Source organism: Athene noctua, chromosome 32 (assembly GCF_965140245.1).
Source record: "Athene noctua chromosome 32, bAthNoc1.hap1.1, whole genome shotgun sequence".
Classification (NCBI taxonomy): Eukaryota; Metazoa; Chordata; class Aves; order Strigiformes; family Strigidae; genus Athene; species Athene noctua.
The window spans coordinates 2,030,343-2,049,997 of NC_134068.1; the positions used below are offsets into that span (position 1 = coordinate 2,030,343).

At 70.1% G+C, this 19,655-nt stretch overlaps 2 protein-coding genes across 2 annotated transcripts in view; both read left to right on the top strand.

Annotated features, from left to right (window-relative positions):
• Positions 1-10,606, top strand: LOC141972350 (RAS guanyl-releasing protein 2-like). Its single transcript, XM_074930228.1, has 15 exons — positions 1-73; positions 513-614; positions 1,589-1,887; positions 2,528-2,647; positions 3,187-3,360; positions 3,652-3,768; positions 4,006-4,296; positions 4,625-4,699; positions 4,874-4,996; positions 5,495-5,610; positions 6,158-6,467; positions 7,433-7,469; positions 7,889-8,067; positions 8,156-8,342; positions 10,545-10,606. Exons 1-15 carry the CDS (start codon positions 1-3, stop codon positions 10,604-10,606), a joined length of 2,265 nt encoding a protein of 754 aa, XP_074786329.1.
• Positions 9,033-19,655, top strand: part of LOC141972397 (neurexin-2-like) — a 39,788-nt gene continuing 29,165 nt past the window's right edge. The window contains 6 exon segments of the mRNA XM_074930276.1: positions 9,033-9,115; positions 10,545-11,598; positions 11,601-12,076; positions 17,205-17,247; positions 17,632-17,694; positions 18,963-19,264. Coding sequence (XP_074786377.1) covers positions 10,692-11,598; positions 11,601-12,076; positions 17,205-17,247; positions 17,632-17,694; positions 18,963-19,264 — 1,791 coding nt within the window. The 5' untranslated portion in view covers positions 9,033-9,115; positions 10,545-10,691.

Consider the following 19,655-nt stretch of genomic DNA (forward strand, 5'->3'; position numbering starts at 1 on the left):
ATGAGCTGCACCCTGGACCTGGATCGGGGCCCCACGCTGGACGAGCTGCTGCGGGGCTGCGTCGACGCCTTCGGTGGGGGGGGCCGGGGGGGGCCTGGGGGGTCTTGGGGGCCCTGAGGGGGCTTCTGGGGGGTCTGGGGGGGGCCGGGGGTGTCGGAGGAGGCTCTTGGGGGGGTCTTGGGGGGTCCCCGGGCGTTCTGGGGGGGCTCGGGGGGGTCTGGGGGGGCCCTGAGGGGTCGGGGGGGGCCCTGGGGTCTGAGGATCCGCCGGATTTAAGGGGCCGCTGGGATTTTGGGGGGGTCTGGGGGGGGGTTCGGGGGGGGTCCTGTGAGATTTGGGGGGGGGGCGGGAACTGGGGGCCCCTCCGACTTGTGGGGGGGGGGGGACACAGACCCGATGGGGTGTTTGGGGGAGGGGGGGGGCACATCCCCGGTGTTGGGGTCCCTGGGAGCGGGGGGGCTCGGGCGGGAGTTGGGGGGTCGCGGGGGGGTGACGCGCCCCGGCCCCCCCAGACGCGCAGGGGAAGGTGCGGGACCCCCACCTGGTCCGGCTCTTCCTGATGATGCACCCCTGGTACCTGCCCCCCGCCGAGCTGGCCGGCAAGCTGCTGCACATATATCCTTGGGGACCCCCCCGGGACCCCCCCGGGACCACCCGGGACCACTGGGACCCCCCCGGAACCCCCGGGACCCCCTGGAACCCATGGGACCCCCCCGGAACCCCCCGGAACCCATGGGACCCCCCCCGGGACCCCCCCGGGACCACTGGGACCCCCCCGGAACCCCCGGGACCCCCTGGAACCCATGGGACCCCCCCCGGAACCCCCCGGAACCCATGGGACCCCCCCCGGGACCCCCCCGGAACCCCCGGGACCACTGGGACCCCCCCGGAACCCCCCGGAACCACTGGGACCCCCCCCCGACCCCCCCGAACTGCCCGGGTCCCCCCCGGGACACCCCCACAGCCCTGGGACCCCCCAGACGCCCCCGGAACCCCCCCCCCAGCCTTGTGACCCCCCCGGACCCCCCCCCCAGGACCCCCTCAGACCCCCCCAAATCGCCCGGGACCCCTCCAGACACCCCCAGACCCCCCCGGACGCCCCCCCCCCCCCCCCGGGACCCCCCCCGGACCCCCAATCCTTGGCGACCCCCCCACTCATGGCCCCCCCCAAACCCGTGGGACTCCCCCCCCCAAATCCTGGGGACCCCCCCAAACCCCCCCGCGCAGGCTCCTTGACCCCCCCCCCACGATCGAGGAGTCGGGGGGCTCGGCCGAGGGACCCTCCCTGCGCCTCAAAATCAGCCACCTCGTCCAGTGAGTGACCCCCGGGACCCCAACCCCCCCCGGGACCCCAAACCCCCCCCGGACCCCAAAAACCCCCCCGGACCCCAAACCCCCCCCCCCCCAAAACCCTCTGGGGACCCCCCATCACCTCATAAACCCCCTGGGCCCCCCCAGACCCGTTTGGGGACTCCAGAGCCCCCCCCCCGAACCCCAAATCCCTCTGGGCACCTCGGGGACCCCCCCCAGAACCCCACAACCCCCCCGGCACCCCCAGACCCCTTTGGGGCCCCCCCTGACCCCTCAGGGGCCCCCAGACCCATCGGGGCCCCCCTGACCCCCCGGCCCCCCAGGTACTGGGTGCGGGCGTTCCGGCGGGAGCTGGCCGGGGACCGGGAGCTCGTGGGGCGCATCCGGGAGCTGCGGGAGGCGCTGGGGGGGCCCGGGGGGGCCCCCGGACCCGACATCGACCTGGAGAGCCTGTACGGGCGCGGGCACACGCGTGTGCGAGAGAGCGTGCGGGGACACGCGTGTGTGAAGGGACACGCGTGTGCGAGAGGAGAGTGCGTGAGCGGGGACACGCGTGTGTGCACGAGGCGCGTGAGTGTACGTGGGCCCATGTGTGTGCAACCAGACACACCCGTGCACGAGGGGTGTGTGTGCCCGGGGGCACACGTGTGTGTGCAGGAGGCGTGTGCAGGCACAGAGACGTGTTTGAGCATGAGGACATGCGTGCGTGCACGAGGGGGGGGTGTGCACCCAGACACACCCGTGCATGAGGTCTGTGTGTGCCTGGGGACACACGTGTGTGCACGGGGGGGGTGTGTGTGCACAAGGACATGTGTGTGCACGAGGGGGGTGTGTGTGTGCAAGGACACGTGTGTGCGCACGAGGCGTGTATGCGCACGAGGTCACACTTGTGTGGGCACGAGGCGTGTGTGTGCACAAGGACGTGTGTGTGTGCAGGGACACGTGTGTGCGCATGAGGCGTGTGTGGGCACAAGGACACATGTGTGCACGGGGGGGTGTATGTGCAGGGACACGCGTGTGCACACGAGGCGTGTGTGCGCGTGCCCGTGGCCACACGCGTGTGCGCAGGCAATGCCAGGGGGAGGCGGCGGTGGGCGGGCAGGCGCACACGCGTGTGTGTATGTGTGCGTGTGCGCTCACACGCGTGTGCCGGCGCAGGGCGGCGCCTCCGGGGGGGGCCCTGGAGGAGGAGGAGGAGGATGAGGATGGGGCCCCCCCCGGCCCCCCCGCGCCCCCCGCCCGCCGCAAGAGCTGCCTCCTGCTGGAGCGCCTGGAGGCGCCGGAGCTGGCGCAGCACCTCACGCACCTGGAGCACCGCGCCCTTGCACGCGTCCGCGTGAGCCTTGCACACGCGTGTGTCCCGCGCACGCCCCCGACCCCCCCCGCACCCCCCTCGGGCTCCCCCGGCCCCCATTGACCCCCCCCGGGTGGCAGATGATCCCCCCCCTCCCCTTGCCCACACCCGCTCTGTTGCACATGCGTGTGCAAGGCCCAGCCGGGCTCCCCTCCCTTGCACGCCCCCGTGCGAGGCCTGTGTGGCGTCACAACCCTCGGCACACGCCTGGGGGGGGCCCCCCGTGTCCTCACCCCCCCACACGTGTGTCCCCCCTCCCTGGCACAGCCCCAGAGCGGGTCCCTCGCCCCTTGCACGTCCCCGTGCGACACCCCCACGGGTCCGCACCCCCTTGCACGTCCCCCGGGCTGGGTCCCCCCGTCCCTTGCACACGCACGTGCAAGACACCCCCCCCCACTCCTCCCTCCCTCGCACGCCCCCGTGCAAGGCCCCGGTGGATCCCCGTCCCCCCCCCGCGCCCCGTGCGTGTGTGTGTGTGTGGGTGTCCGTTGCACACGCGTGTGCGAGCGCCCGTGCGGCAGTTGCAGGATTTCCGCAGCTTCGCGCGCCGGGGGGGCCCCGGGGGCAGCCGCCCGCTGCAGCGCCTGGTCGCGCTCTCCAACGCCGTGTCCCGCTGGGTGCAGCTGCTGGTGCTGAGCCCCCCCGCGGCCCCCCAGCGCGCCCAGGCCCTCGCCCGCTGCCTGCACGTGGCGCAGGTGAGCACGGCCCGACCCACACGGCACCCCTGCCCCACAGATCCTCACCCTGCCCCACAGATCCACCTGCCCCACAGATCCTCACCCTGCCCCACAGATCCTCACCCTGCCCCACAGATCCACCTGCCCCACAGATCCTCACCCTGCCCCACAGATCCACCTGCCCCACAGATCCACCTGCCCCACAGATCCTCACCCTGCCCCCCGATCCTCGTCCTGCCCCACAGATCCCCTCCCCGCCCCCTGCCCCCCCGCGCCGCCCCCCAGCGCTGACCCCCCCCGCCCCCCCAGAGTCTCCTCGAGCTCCGGAACTTCAACACCCTGATGGCGGTCGTGGGGGGGCTGGGCCACGGCTCCATCACCCGCCTGCGCCGGACCCTGGCGCTGCTGCCCCCCGACGTCACCCAGGTGGGCCGGGGGGGCCACGGGGGGGCCTGGGGGACACATGGGGGTTCGGGGGGGGCCATAGGGGGTCCTGGGGGGCACACGGGGGGGCCTGGGGGGTCCTGGGGGGGGCATTGGGGGGGTCCTGGGGGCCGGGGGGGGAAACATCCCCCCCCCTCAGCCCCGCTCAGCTCTAACATTTGCCCCCCCCGTGTGTGTGTGTGTGTGTGTGTCCCGTGCCCCCCCCGTGCCCCCCCCCAGCTCTGGGGGCGCCTCTCGGCGGTTCTGGCCTCGGAGGGGAATTACCGGCGGTACCGGGCGCTGCTGGGGGGCGCGGGGGGGGCCGCGGGGGGGCCCGGCGGGTTCCGGCTGCCGGCGCTCGGGGTTCACCTGCGGGACCTGGTGGCGCTGGAGGAGGCGCTGCCGGACTGGGGGGGCCCCGCGCGCCCCCACCCCGCCAAGCTGCAGCAGCGCTTCGCCATCCTGGGGGGGCTGCTGGGGGGGGGCGAGCCCCCCGTGCCCGCCAACCCCGACCTGCTGCACCTGCTGACGGTGAGACCCGGGGGGGCCCCCCCGCCCCGAAACACCCCAACCCCCCCCCGCCCCGAAACTCCCCCCCCAGGAGGGTCCCCAACATTCCCCTCTCCCCCAAACCCCCCCCCGCCCCCAAAACTGCCCCCAACACCCCCCCCCCCCCCCCGGGGAGGCTCCCCGACCCCCCCCGACCCCCTGAAACTTCCGAGCCCCCCCTGACCCCCCCCGTGCCCCCCCATCCCCTCTGACCCTCCCTGACCCCCTCTGACCCCCCCGTGCCCCCCCCGTCCCCCCCTGACCCCTCCGTGCCCCCTCTGACCCCCCGTGCCCCCCCCGTGCCCCCCAGGTGTCCCTGGACCTGGCCCAGACCGAGGAGCAGCTTTACCAGCTCTCGCTGCTGCGGGAGCCGCGGGGGGGGCCCGTGAGTGGGGGGGGATAACGGGGGGGGGGGCGCGGGGGGGGGCGTGTAACGGGGGAGGGGGGTGCGGGGGGGGCACCCGGGGCAGGGACACGCGGCGGGGGGGGGCTCTGGGCCCCGCTGTGGGTCCGGGACCCCCATAACCCCCCCCCCGTGTGTGTGTGTGTCCCCCCTCAGTCCTCGCAGTCGGCGCCCCCCCCCGCGCCCCCCCCCGTCAGCCCCATGGACGGGTGGGTGCTGCCCGCCCCCCCCCGGCCCGACCCCGCGCTCCTGCGGGGGCACCTGGAGCGGCTGGTGGAGGTGGGGGGGCCGGGGGGCGGTTGGGGGTCTGAGGGGGTTGGGGGGGGTTTGAGGGGGGTCCCGGGGGGGGTCCGGGGGGGTCAGTGGGGTAATGGGGGTTCTGGGGGGGTCTGTGTGCGACGGGGGGTCCGGGGGGGTCCGGGGGGGTCCCGGGGGGGTCCGGGGGGGTCAGTGGGGTAATGGGGGGGTCTGGGGGGCCCAGGGGGGGTCTGGGGGGCCCAGCGGGGGCCTGGGGGAGTCCCAGGGGGGTCCGGGGGGGTCCCGGGGGGGTCAGTGGGATAATGGGGGTCCCAGGGGTCTCCGGGGGGGGTCCGTGTGTGACGGGGGGGTCCCGGGGGGGTCTCGGGGGATCCCGGGGGTGTCCGTGTGTGACGGGGGGGTCCCGGGGGGGTCTCGGGGGATCCCGGGGGGGTCCGTGTGTGACGGGGGGGTCCCGGGGGGGTCTCGGGGGATCCCGGGGGGGGTCCGTGTGTGACGGGGGGGTCCCGGGGGGGTCAGTCCATTTTCCGTAACTACGACGTGGACGGCGACGGGCGCATCTCGCGGGAGGAGTTCGGGATCGTCCGCCAGAACTTCCCGCAGCTGCGGCTCTTCGGGGACCTGGACACCGACCGGTGGGACCCCCCCGCGCCCCCCCCGGACCCCCCCGCGCCCCCGCGCCCCCCCGCGCCCCCCCCCGGGCCCCCCTGGGACCCCCCGGGACACCCCACGCCCCCCCTGGGAACCCCTGCACCCCAGGGACCCCCCCGGGACACCCCGCGCACCCCTGGCCCCCCCCCGCGGCCCCCCCGGGACCTCCCACACACCCGGGACCCCCCCACGACCCCCCCCACGCCATGGACCCCCCCAGGGACCTCCCCGAGCCCCCGGGACCCCCCAGAACCCCCTTGAGACCCCCCCCATGCCCCCGTGCCCCCCCCCGGACTCCCAGGGACCCCCCCCACCCCCCCGTGCCCCCCCAGTGACCCCCCCGTGACCCCCCCGTGCCCCCCCCGCGACCCCCCGGAACCCACCCCCACCCCTGGGACCCCCCCCCCCCCAGGCACCTGGGACCCCCCCAAAATTCGCCCCCCCGGGGCCCTCGTGTCTGGGACCCCCCCCCTCCCCGCTTTGGGGGACCCCCCCCATTTCGGGGCCCCCCCTGACCCCCCCCACCCCCAGGGACGGCAGCCTGACGCGGGGGGAGGTTCTGGCCTATTTCCTGCGCTCCCTGCCCCCCCCGGGGCCCCCCCACCGCTTCGAGGGGAGCCGGGCCCTGCGGCCCGCGGCCTGCGCGCACTGCGGGCGCCTGGTGCGTCACACGGGCACACGCGTGACAGCACGGGTCACACACACGGACACGCGGGTCACGCGGGTCACACATGGACACGTGGGTCACACAAGAGTTACACACGGACACGCGGGTCACACGAGGGTCACACACGGACACGTGGGTCACATGAGGGTCACACACACGGACGCGGACACGCAGGTCACACACAAACATGCATGACAACATGGGTCACACACACATCACAAACACATGGACACGCGGGTCACACACACACGTGTGACAACGCGGGTCACACACGTACACATGGACACGTGGGTCACATGCGCGTGGACACACGGGTCATACACAGGTCAGACACACACGTGACAACGTAGGTCACTCACGGGTCAAACACACGTGTGACAACGCAGGTCACACATACACACGGACATGTGGGTCACACTGGGTCACACACATGCATGCAGACACACGGGTCACACACGGGTCACACACACGTGACAACACAGGTCACACGAGGGTCACACGTGCAGACACATGGGTCACATGCAGGTCACACACGCACAGACACACACATGGGTCACACGTGTGTACAGACAGGTCACACGTGTGGACACATGGGTCACACACGGGTCACACACACGTGACAACACAGGTCACACAAGGGTCACATGCGTGTCACATGAACACGGGGTCACACAGGTCACACGTGGACACACGGGTCACACGCAGGTCACACACACATGGACACGCAGGTCACATGCACATGGACACACACACGGGTCACACACGTGTGTACAGACGGGTCACACAACGCACAGACACACGGGTCACATACACGTCACACGTGGGTCACACGCACACGGACACACGGGTCTCACACACGTGTACAGACGAGACACACAGACACACGGGTCACACACGGGTCACACGCGTGCAGACACACACACGGGTCACACACATGTACAGACATGTCCCACATGTGTAGACGTGTCCCACACGTGTCCCGCAGGCGTGTTACAGACACGTCACGCACACCCACACGCCCGTCGCACACGCGGGGGGCACGGGCGGGTTTTCACGAGCGTTTTACACGGGGGGGCAGGAAGGGGGGGGGACACCCCCCGTCACACGGGGACCCCCCTCACCACCACCCCCCCCCCCAGATTTTGGGGCTCCACAAACAGGAGCTGAAGTGCTGCAGTGAGTGGGGGGGGCGGGGGGGGTTTGTGTGTGCGGGGGGGGGGTTGTGTGTGCGGGGGGGGGTTGTGGGGGCGGGGGGGTTGTGGGTGCGGGGGGGTTTGTGGGTGCAGGGGGGGTTTGTGTGTGCGGGGGGGGGTTGTGTGTGCGGGGGGGGGTTGTGGGTGCGGGGGGGTTGTGGGTGCGGGGGGGTTTGTGGGTGGGGGGGGGTTTGTGGGTGCATGGGGGTTTGTGTGTGCGGGGGGGGGGTTGTGGGTGCGGGGGGTTGTGGGTGCGGGGGGGTTTGTGGGGCGGGGGGGTTCCTGGGGGCGGGGGGTTCCAGCGCGGGGGGGTTTGTGGGGGCGGGGGGGTTGTGGGGGCAGGGGGGGTTCCTGGGGGCGGGGGGTTCCAGCGCGGGGGGGTCACGGCTGCCCGCCCCCCAGCCTGCGGCCTGCGCTGTCACTCCCGCTGCCGGGACCAGCTGCGGGTCGAGTGTCGCCGTCGCACCCAAAGCGTCGCCGACGCCCCCCGGGGCCCCCCCCGAGCCCCCCCCAGGGGCCCCCCCCGCGCTCCTTCAGCTTCTCCCTGCCCCGGGCCCGCCGCGGCTCCCTGCGCCCCCCAGGTGGGACCCCCCGGCCCCCCCCAGGCCCCCCCCAGCACACTTGGGGGGGGGGGGGCCAGCTCCTGACACCCCCCCCCCCGTCCCCCAGAGCCCCCCCCGGAGGTGCAGGAGCTGCAGGACGGGGTCTTCGACATCCACCTGTAGGCGCGTGAGGGGGGGTCGCCACCACCCCCCCTTTTCCCACAGGCCCCCCCTGACCCCAGGAACCCCCCGGGGCACCCGGGCCCCTGCGGGGGGGGGATGGGGGGGCAGCGTTTGTACCGTGGGAATAAACCGTGTGTGTCCGTCCGTCCGTCTGCCCCTCTGTGGGGGGCTGGGGGCTCTGGGGGGGTCTCTGGGGGGGCTGTGGGGCTCTGGGGGGTCTCGGGGGGGCTGTGGGGTTCGGGGGGGGTCTCTGGGGGGGCTGTGGGGCTCTGGGGGGGTCTCTGGGGGGGCTGTGGGGTTCGGGGGGGTGTCTCTGGGGGGGCTGTGGGGATCTAGGGGGTGTCTGGGGGGGCTGTGGGGTTCGAGGGGGTCTCTGGGGGGGCTGTGGGGCTCTGGGGGGTCTCTGGGGGGGCTGTGGGTGTTCGGGGGGGGGTCTCGGGGGGGCTGTGGGGCCCTAGGGGGGCTGGGGGGGTCTGGGGGGGGCTGTGGGGATCTAGGGGGGGTCTGGGGGGGCTGTGGGGCTCTAGGGGGGGGCTGGGGGGGGCTGGGGGGGGGCTGTGGGGCTCTGGGGGGGTCTCGGGGGGCTGTGGGGCTCTGGGGGGGGTCTCTGGGGTGCCCGTGGGGTGTCTGGGGGGGCTCTATGGGGTCCCGAGGGGGTCTCGGGGCTCTCGGTGCCCCCCGGGGCTCCCGCCGGGGCCGCTCCGGTCCGGGGGGGTTTGGGGGGGGGGTTTGGGGGGGTTCGATGGAAGGTGGGGGTGGGGGGAGGGGTGGGGCTCCCGCGCGCGCGCGGGGAGGGAGGGGGGGGGGTGGGGCGGGGCGGGGGCGCGCGGGGCCGGTTCCGCGCTCGTGCCCGCGGCGGGGCGGGAGCTGCGGGACTGCGGGAGCGGCCGGAGCGGGGGGGCAGGTACGGGGCAGGACGGGGTGGGGGGCAGGATGGGGGGCAGGATGTGGGGCAGGACGGGGCGGGATGGGGGGCAGGATGGGGCGGGGGGCGGGATGGAGGATGCGGGGGGAGGGGACACAGCGGGTGCGGGGGGGGAGGGGGGGGCTGCAGGATGGGGGTGCGGGGGGGGGAGGTCACATCCACCCCCCCCATCACCGGGAGGGTCCGGGGGGGCCCCGCTGCGGTGGGGGTGGGGAGAGCCCCCCTCGCCCCCCGGGTGTGTGTGTGTGTGGGGGAGGGGCCGCATCCCCCCCCTCCCCCCGCGGCCATCGCGGGGATCATCCCCCCCCCCACCTCCCCCCCGCGGCTGGTTCGGGGGGTCCCCCCCATCCCCCCCCCCCCCATTGCAGGGCCCGGGGCCGCATCAGCCCCGCCCTGCCCCCCCCCCCCCCGGGCGTGCGACGCACACGCGTGTGTCCGGCCCCTCCCCCCGGGCACCAGGGTGCACACGCGTGTGCAAGGCGGGGGGGGGGGCGCGTGTGAGCGGGGGCTGCACGTGAGCGTGAACCTGCAGAACGCGGGGGGGGTGTGGCCGGAGTGTGTGTGTGTGGGGGGGGCAGCGTGATCTGGGGGGGCACGTGCGTGTGCAAAGGGGTGAACGGCGCGGGGGGAGGCGTGTGTGCACGTGTGTGCGTGTGTGTGCGTGCGCCCCCCCCCCCCCCCCCGGCCGCGCACACGCGTGTGCACACACAGAGGCCTGGGCCGGCCCCGTGGGCGCGTGTTCACAAGCGGGTGCACGGGGCGGGGCACACGCGTGTGCAAGGGGGTGTGTGTGTGCGTGTGAACATGTGCACGCGCGTGTGCGAGGCCGGGTCACGCTCCCGGGGGGGGGGGGTTGGGGGGGTCGGGGGTCCCTGCAGCCCCCCCTCCCCCCATCCCTCTCCTCCCCGTGACCTTCAGGCGCCCCCGGAGCCTCACGAGACCCCCCCTCCCCCCCCCGGGGGTCCCAGTGTCGGGCGCGCCCCCCCCCCCCGATCAGGCCGCAGGAATCATTCATTAATTAACTAATTAACTCGGGGGGGGGGGTCAGGGGACCCGGGGGGGTTGGGGGGTCTCTGGGTTCCCCCGGCCCCCTGGGGTTGGGGGAGGGGGGGTGGGGGGGGGTCGTGGCTGTCAGTCCCCCTCCCCCCCCGCAGGTGCAGCAGTTAACGTGATTGGCTAATTATGCGGCGCATGTTAATGAGCCCCATTACCGGGGGGGCGGGGGGGCCCCGCGGGTTATAAATAACCTGGGGCCTCATTTGCATAATGCCAGCGCCCCGGTTGCCGCGGTGACCGGCATCACCCCCCCCTAATCACGGGGTTAATTAACGGGGCTGATAACGAGGCTGGGGGGCTGCAGCCCGCCCCGCCCCCCCTCACGCTCTCTCTCCCCCCCCTCCCCCCCCAGGTGCCCACCGGACCCCCGGGCCACGCTGTCGCCCCCCCCCGGGGCCACCCATGCGGCTGTGAGAGGGCGGGGGTGGCCGGGCCCCCCCCAGGGCCCCCCCCAGGGCCCCCCCAGACCCGCCCAGGCTCCGCGGCCCCCCCTGACGCCATGACCCGTCCGGACGCCGCCGAGCGCCGCCCGGGGCCCGCGGCCCCCCCCCAGGCTGAGGCGCGCGAAGGCTCCGTGCCCGACCCAGGGTTCAAGGCCAGCCGGGACTCCGTGGCCCACCGGGACCCGTCTGTGGCCACCCGAAGCCCCGCGGCCCGTCCGGCCCCCGTGGCCAGCCACGAGTTCAAGGCCAACGTGGGGTTCAAGGCCAACCAGGACTCCGCGGCCCGTCTGGACACTGCGGCCCACCAGGACTTGTCCGTGGCCACCCAAGAGCTGGTGGCCGACCGAAGCCCCGTGGCCCGTCCGGCCCCCGTGGCCAGCCACGAGTTCAAGGCCAACGCGGGGTTCAAGGCCAGCCAGGACTCTCCCGGCCCACCAGGACTCGCCTGTGGCCACCCAAGAGCTGGTGGCCGACCGAAGCCCCGTGGCCCGTCCGGCCCCCGTGGCCAGCCACGAGTTCAAGGCCAACGCGGGGTTCAAGGCCAGCCAGGACTCTCCGGCCCACCAGGACTCGCCCGTGGCCGGCCGAAGCCCCGCGGCCCGCCGGGGCTCCCAGGGCCGCCGCGACCCCGACGCCAGCGCCGGCCCCGTGGCCCGGTCGGACTCGAAGGCCCCCGCGGCCCCTCGGGGGGTCAAGGTCACCCTTGTCCCCGCGGCCGCCCCGTGGCCCCCGTGCGCCCGCCTGGGCCTGGCGCTCTTGACCTTGGGGTGGCTGCTGCTGCCGCCGGGGGCGTCGGGGGCGGCGCTGGAGTTCGGGGGGCCCCGGGGCAGTGGGCGCGTTACGGGCGGTGGGCGCCGGGGGCCGGCGGGCAGCTGAGCTTCAGCCTGAAGACCAACGTGACGCGGGCGCTGCTGCTCTACCTGGACGACGGCGGCAACTGCGACTTCCTGGAGCTGCTGGTGGCCGAGGGCGGCTCCGGCTCCGCTTCGCCATCGCCTGCGCCGAGCCGGCCACGGTGCAGCCGCCGGCGGCCGTGAGCGACGGCCGCTGGCACGTGGTGCTGCTGACCCGCAACGCCCGCGAGACCGCCCTGGCCGTGGACGGGGAGGCGCGGGCGGGCGCCGTGCGCTCCAAGCGCGCCGAGATGGCGGTGGCCAGCGACCTCTTCGTGGGCGGGATCCCGCCCGACGTGCGCCTCTCGGCCCTGACGCTCAGCACCGTCAAGTACGAGGCGCCGTTCCGCGGCTGGCTGGCCGACCTGAAGGTGGGGGACGCGCCGGCGGCGCTGCTGGGCGCCCACGGGGTGCGGGGCGAGGGCGAGGAGCGCTGCGCCCGCCACCCGCCCTGCGCCCACGGCGGCCGCTGCACCCTGCGCCGCGGAGAGCCCCGCTGCGACTGCGCCGGCACCGGCTACCGCGGGCCCTTCTGCGCCGAAGGTGAGGGCGCGGGGCGGGCGCGGGGGGGCGGCTCCGCGCTCCGGGGAGTCCCCGCGGCCCCCCGGCGTCGTCCCCGGCGCTCCCCGTGTCCGCGCGGCTCCCTGGCCTCGCGCCGTTGGGTCCTCGGGTTCCTCCGCGGCTTCGTGCCCCCCCCGGCGTCGCGCGTCTTCGCGGCGGCGCGCGTCCGAGCGTTTCCGTGTCCTCGTGTCTTCCTGGCGTGGCGCGTCCTCGTGTCCTTGGGTCCCTCCACGGTTTTGTGTCTCCTCGGCGTTGCACGTCTTCACGTCATGGAGCGTTTCCGTGTCCTCGTGTCTTCCTGGCCTCGCACATCCACGTGCCGTTGGGTCCTTGAGTTGCTCCATGACTTTGTGTCCCCTCGGCGTCGCACGCCTTCACGGCGTCGTGTCCTCGAGCGTTTCCGTGTCCTCATGTCTTCCTGGCCTTGCACGTCCTCATGTCATCACATCCTTGAGTTCCTCTACATTTTCACGTCCCCTCGGCGTTGCACGTCTTCACGGCGTCACACCATTGAGCGTTTCCGTGTCCTCGTGTCTTCCTCGTGTTGCACGTCCTCGTGTCGTCACGTCCTTGGGTTCCTCCACGTTTTTGTGTCTCCTCGGCATTGCACGTCCTCACGTCATTGAGCGTTTCCATGTACTCGTGTCTTCCTGGCCTCGCACGTCCTCATGCCGTTGGGTCCTTGAGTTCTTCCACGTTTTTGTGTCCCCTCGGCGTTGCGCGTCTCACGGCGTCACGTCATTGAGCGTTTCCGTCTCCTCATGTCTTCCTGGTGTTGCACGTCCTCGTGTTCCTCCATGTCCTTGTGGTTTCCTGGCCTTGCACATCCTCGTGTCGGGTCCTTGGGTTCCTCCATGTCTTTGTGTCCCCTTGGCACGGGGTGGCTCCGTGGCGCCACGTCCTTGTGTTGCTCCGTGTCCTCGTGTCTTCCTGGCCTTGCACGTCCTCGTGTCATCTCATCCTTGAGTTCCTCCACATCTTCATGTCCCCTCGCCGTCGCACGTCTGCATGGCGTCGCGTCCTTGAGTTCCTCCACGTCTTCGTCTCCTCTTGGTGTTGCACGTCCTCGTGTTCCCCTATGTCCTCGTGTCGTCCTGGTGCTGCACGTCCCCGTGTCGTCGTGTTCTTGCGTGGCTCCTGTCTCCACCTTGACACGGCGTTGTGTGTTGTCACGGTGTTGCGCACCCTCGTGCTTCTCCATGTCCTTGTGACCTCACGCCGCTCCATGTCCTCGTGTCCTGGTGCTTCTTGGTGGCCTCTTGGCGTCGGGTGCCTCCGTGGCACCACGTCCTCGTGCTTCTCCGTGTCCTCCTGCCTCCGTGGTGTTGCACGTCGTCACGGCTCCGTGCTTGTGCTTCTCCATGGCTCCGTGTTTCTCCGTGTCTTTGTGTCTTCCTGGTGTTGCACGTCCCCATGTCTTTGCCTTCTCGTGTTGCCCCGCATCTTCCCGGCGTCGTGTCTTGGTGTTCTTGTGGCTCTCCACATCCTCGTGGCCTCATGCTGTTGCACGTCCCCGTGTCTTCACATCTTCATGGCTGCGGTCTTGTGTTCCTCCATGTCTCCCCATGTGTCCTCGTGTCTCCCCGTGTCCTCGTGTCTCCCCATGTCCTCGTGTCTCCCCGTGTCCTCGTGTCTCCCCGTGTCCTCGTGTTTCCGTGTCCTGGTGCCCCAGCAGCCCTGACGTCTCCAGCCCTCTGTGCCCTCACACCCCTCCTGCCTTTGCACGTCCTTGTGCCCTTGCACGTCCTCGTGCGGCGCAGGGGGGGGGCACTGGTGGGTGACACGCGGGGAGGTAGGGGTCCCCCCGCTGTGGGGGGGCGGGGTGAGGATTTGGGGCCCCCGGCCCCACGCTGGGGGTGGGGTGTCACACACCGGCGTCTACTCGTGCAATCGCACGTCCTGGTGTCCTCGTACACCCTCGTGCGATCGCACGTCCCGGTGCCCTCACACGCCCCCGTGGCCCTGCCCCTCCCCAGCGTCCTCGCACGCCCCCGTGCCCTTGCACGCCCTCGTGCGATCGCACCCCCGTGCCCCGGCCCCCTCGGCACGCCCTCGTGCGAGGCAGCGCCTGGGCATGCCCCGGGCACGTGGGTCCCTCGTGTGAGTCCCCCCCTCGCACGGGGAGGGGGGGCGCCCGGTGACAACCGGCGGCGTTGCCATGGCGACAGCATCCGCCCAGGCCTGTTGCCGGGGCTGCGGTTGCCGGAGGCCGGTGACGGGTCGCCATGGCGACGCCGGGGCGGTTGACCCGTTGCCAGGGCTGGTTGCCATGGCGACGGCCGGGCCGCCTGTCTCCCTGGCGACGGTTGCCGGGGCACGGCGCCGCGGGGATGTTTTTCCACCCCGCCGTGTCCTTGAGGGGGGACGGGGCCGGGGGGGGGCCGGGGGCGCCCCGGGGGGTCCCTGGGGGGTGCTGTGGGGTGCCCCATGGGGTGCCCCATAGGGTGCAGGGTGCTATAGGGTGCCCCGTAGGGTGCCCCATGGGGTGCAGGGGCCCTGTGGGGTGCTGGGGGTGCTGTGGGGTGCAGAGTAGCTTTGGGGTGCCCCATGGGGTGCCCCATGGGGTGCCCCGTGGGTGCAGGGTCCCTATAGGTGCAGGGTGCTATGGGGTGCCCCACGGGGTGCTCTGTAGGGTGCGGGGAGCCTGTGGGTGCGCTATAGGGCGCCCAGTCCCCGTGGGGCGCAGGCAGGGTCGCTATGGGGTGCCCCATAGGGTGCCGGGTCCCTGTGGGGTGCCCCATAGGATGGGGGGGGCTCACGGGGCGTACGACACCCCCCATCCCCCCCCGTGCAAGGCCCAGCCTCGTGCCCCCTCCCCCCCCCACATCCCAAGGTCACCCCAAGGTCACGGGGACCCCCGGGAGGGTCACGGGGGGGTCACGGGGGGTCCCGCGGGTCCCGCCCACTAACGGCTCTTCCCTTCCCCTCCCCCCCGCTCTGCCCCGGACCCCCCAGAGGAAGGAGCCCGCGGTGGAAGGTGAGTGGGGGCGGGGCCGGTGTGCGGGGGGGCGGGGCGAGTCCCGGGGGGTTTGCACGGGGGGGGAGGGGCCGTGCAAAGCGCGAGGCCGTGGCACGTGCCCGGCCCGGGGGGGGGGGGGAGGGGCCGCACGCCGGTCCCGGCCACGCCCCCTCCGTCCGCTCCGCGTGACGTCACTCCCCCGCCGGCCCAATCGGGCCGTGCCATGCAAATGAAGGAGGGGGGTGGTGGGTGGGTCGATGCAAATGAGGGCACGTCGGCAGCCAATGGGGGAGGGGGGGCGGGACCAGGCTGCCGGGGATTGGGCGAGCGCCACCCCGCCCCCACGGGAGGGGCGGGGCCGGGGGAGGGGGGCGGGGCCTGCGCGAGGGATTTGCCCCGCCCCCACCGGCAGCGACCGCCCCCTCCCATCCCGCCGGGGGGGGGTGGGGGAGGGGTCCCCGCGCGAGGGGCCGCCCCTCCCCCCGCGCCCCTCCCCCCCCGTGTCTCCATCCCCTCCCCCACCCCCTCCCCTCCCCCACCCCCCGGTTTTTACCCCCAAAACGCTGAAAAAGGGGAAAAAACCCGCGGGAAGGCAGCGGGTGGGGGAGGGGTGGCGCTCCGGCGTGGCCCCTCCCCCCCGCGCCTGTCCCCGCCCCCCGTGTGCCCCGCCCATCCCGATGACGTCACAAGTTAAGGCTTTAAGTTGTGACGGGCCCGCGGTGACGCCTCTTCTCTCCCCTCCCCCCGCCGCCTCTTTTCCTCCATTTCCGGCGAATTTCGAAACTTTTGGGGTTTTTCTTTTCGATTTGGGGAATTCTCGTTTTTTTGGTTTTTTTTCCTTTTTAACTTTTTGTTCTTTTTCCCTTCATTTCCCATTTTTCCTTTTTTTAATCATCCTCTCTACGATCGCTTTGTCAACTTCCTGGGGGTTTTTATTATTATTTTTGTTTCTTTGATTATTTTCCCTTTAAAAATTATTTTCTTTATAAATTATTTTCCCTCTATAAATTATTTTCTTTGCGAAAATTTTTTCCCTTTAAAAAATTTTTCCCTTTTAAAATTATTTTCCCTGTAAAAATTATTTTCCCGTTATAAATTTTTTCCCTTTTACAATTATTTTCCCTTTTAAATATTTTTCCCTTTAAAATTATTTTCTTTATAAATTACGATTTTCCCTCTATAAATTTTATTTTCTTTGTAAAAACTACCTTCCCTTTTAAAATGACTTTCCCTTTATAATTTTTTTCCCTTTAAAATTTTTTTCCCTTTTAAAATTATTTTCCCTTTACATTTTTTTCCCTTTACATTTTTTTCCCTTTACGTTTTTTTTCCCTTTACGTTTTTTTTCCCTTTACGTTTTTTTTCCCTTTAAATTTTTTTTCCCTTTAAATTTTTTTTCCCTTTAAAATTTTTTTCCCTTTAAAATTATTTTCCATTTTTAACTTTTTCCCTTTTATTTTCCCTTTTAAAATTACTTTCGCTTTCAAAATTATTTTCCCTTTATAAATTTTTCCCTTTTACAATTCTTTTCCCTTTTAAATATTTTTCCCTTTTACATTTCTTTCCCTTTATATTTTTTTTCCCTTTTTAAACCATTTTCCCTTTCTAAATGATTTTCCCTTTCCCTCTCCTTTCCCTTTTTGACGATTCTTCCTTTTACTATTATTTTCCCTTTTTTCCTCACTCTGTTTTCCCTGGAAAAATGATTTCTCCTTTTGCCTGCCTTTTCCCTTTTTTCGTTCCTTTCCCTCTTTCTGACACTTTCTCCTTTCCTGGGAACGATTTTCGTTACTTTCGCCTTTCTTTGACCCTTTTGACTTTTTTCCCTCTTCCCGCTTTTTCCGCTTCTTCCGCCTTTTCCCGCTTCTCTTTATTTTCCCCCTTTGACCATTCCGGCCGGTTTTCGCCTCATTTTCTCGGCCTCTTTCCCCGCTCCGGCCTCGTCATCCCCGTTATTTCGTCCCTTTCGCCCTTTTCCCGCCGTTTGGGCCGTTTCCGTCCTTTCCCATTTCTTCCTTTTTTACTCCATTTTTCCCGTTTCTTTCGCTTTTCTCCCTTTTTTCTCCCTTTTTCTGCTCTCGCTTCCGCTTTCCCCTCCCCCGCCACTTTCCCTTTTCTCCGCCACTTTCGCTTTTCCTCCTCCTCTCGCTTTGGCTCCGCCCCCCCAAGGTCCCGCCCACCTGCGAGTCACCGGCCAAGGTAATGACGCGCCCCTCCCCCCGCGCGCCGCCGTCGGGCCCCTCCCCCACCGTCATCGTCACCCTCGTCACCACCGTCACCGTCACCCCTCCCCCCCCGCGTCACCATCGTCACCCCGTCACCATCGTCACCCCCCTCCCCCCCTCCCCCCGCATCGTGTCTGTGGCTCGTGCGACACGGGGAGGGGGGGAGGGGCGGCCGCCTCGCACGGGGACTGGGGGGGGGAGGGGAAGGGAGGGGGAGGGGCAGCTCCTCGCGCGCGGGCACCCCTCGTGCCCCTCGCGCGGAGCCCTCCCAGCCCCCACCCCCCACCCCGGGGGGGGCGCGCGCGCTCACGCCCCGCGCACGCGCGCGTGCCCCGCCCTAACGCCGCCCTCCCCCCAGGGCCCGCGGAGGTCGCCGAGGGGGGGCCCGGCCGCGGCGGCGAGGTCCAGCAGGCGGCGAAAGGTCAGTGGGGGCCACGCCCCTCCCCCACCCAGGGCGACCCTTGCACACGCGCGTGCGCGCACGCCTGACCCAACCTCCCCCGCCACCCCCCCCGGGCGCCGGGCCTGGGCAGGAGCCGCTCGCGTGGTCCCCGGTGCAAGGCCCCGTGCAAGGAGCCCCCTGCCGAGGCCCCGGTGCAAGGCCCCGGTGCAGTGTCCGGGCAAGATCCTGGTGCAAGAAAGTCCCCGGTGCAAGGGCCCGGTGCGAGGTCACCGTCACAGAGCCCCCGTTGTGAGACCCTGGTGCAAAGTCCCCATGCCAGCACCTGGCGCAAGGTCCCGGTTCACTGTCCTTGGTGCAAAGTCCTCGTGCAAGCCCCAATCACAACATCCCCATCACAAAGTCCCCGTGCAAATGCCTGTTGCCAGGTTCCAGGTGCAACGTCCCCATCACAAGGTCCCCATTGAAAAGTCCTCGTGCAAACACCCATCACAAGGTCCCCGGTGCAAGATCCTTGGTGCGATGTCCCCATCACAACGTCCCCATCGAGAAGTCCCTGGTGCAAAGTCCTCATGCAAGCCCCAATCACAACATCCCCATCACAACGTCCCCCTTACAAAGTCCATGTGCAAGGTCCCTGGTGCAAGATTCCTGGTGTAACGTCCCCATCATGAGGTCCCTGGTGCAAGGCCCCTGTGCAAGCGCCTGTTGAAAGGTTCCAGGTGCAAGGTCCCCACCACAGCGTCCCCATTGCAAAGTCCTGTGCAAGGTCTCTGATGCAAGGCCCTCGTGTAAGCCCCTATCACGAGGTCCCTGGTGCAAGGGCCCCAATGACAATGTCCCTATCATGAGGTCCCTGGTGCAAGGCCCCCGTGCAAGCCCCAGTCACAAGGTCTCTGGTGCAAGGCCCCTGTGCAAGGTCCCCAATGACAATGTCCCCATCACGAGGTCACTGGTGCAAGGCCCCCGTGCAAGCCCCAGTCACAGGGTCCCTGGTGCAAGGTCCCCAATCATCACGAGGTCCCTGGTGTGAGGCCCCCGTGCCAGCCCCAGTCACGAGGTCCCTGGTGCGAGATCCCTGGTGCAAGGCCTCCGATCATCACAAGGTCCTTGGTGCAAGGCCCCTGATCACCACGAGATCCCTGGTGCAAGGCCCCGATCACCACGAGGTCCCTGGTGCGAGGCCCCCGTGCCAGCCCCAGTCACGAGGTCCCCGGTGCGAGGCCCCGATCCCCACGAGGCCCCCTGCGCGCGCCGCCCCGCCCCGCGCTGACGCGCCGCCCCCGCAGGCCGGGAGGAGTTCGTGGCCACGTTCAAGGGCGGCGAGTTCTTCTGCTACGACCTGTCGCACAGCCCGATCCAGAGCAGCGCCGACGAGCTGGCGCTCTCCTTCCGCACGCGCCAGCGCAACGGGCTGCTGCTGCACACCGGCCGCTCCGCCGACTACGTCAACCTCTCGCTCAAGGGCGGCGCCGTCTGGCTCGTCATCAACCTCGGCTCCGGCGCCTTCGAGGCGCTGGTGGAGCCCGTCAACGGCAAGTTCAACGACGACGGCTGGCACGACGTCCGCGTCACCCGCAACCTGCGACAGGTACGGCGCCCGCGCGGGACCCGCCAGGGGGCGCCGGGAGAGCGGGGGGATTGGCCGGGGGCGCTGGGAGCACTGGGGGCATCAGCTGGGAGCGCTGGGCGCCTGCAGGGACTCAACTGGGAGCGCTGGGCGCCTTTATTAGCTCAACTGGGAGCGCTGGGAGTGACGGCAGGATCAGCTGGGAGCGCTGGGGGTCTCAACTGGGAGCGCTGGGCACCTTTATTAGCTCAACTGGGAGCGCTGGGAGTGACGGCAGGATCAGCTGGGAGCGCTGGGGGTCTCAACTGGGAGCGCTGGGCACCCTGGCGGGATCAGCTGGGAGCACTGGGTACGCTGGGGGGATCAACTGGGAGCACTGGGCATCTTCAGGGGCTCAACTGGGAGTGCTGGG

What these genes read in the sequence shown, in the direction of transcription:
- LOC141972350 (XM_074930228.1), top strand. Translation starts at nt 1, where the DNA reads ATGAGCTGCACCCTGGACCTGGATCGGGGCCCCACGCTGGACGAGCTG. An exon ending in GCGCCCTTGCACGCGTCCGC is followed by an intron (nt 2,648 to 3,186) that starts GTGAGCCTTGCA and finishes CCCGTGCGGCAG; the next exon opens with TTGCAGGATTTCCGCAGCTT. An exon ending in GCTGCCTGCACGTGGCGCAG is followed by an intron (nt 3,361 to 3,651) that starts GTGAGCACGGCC and finishes CCGCCCCCCCAG; the next exon opens with AGTCTCCTCGAGCTCCGGAA.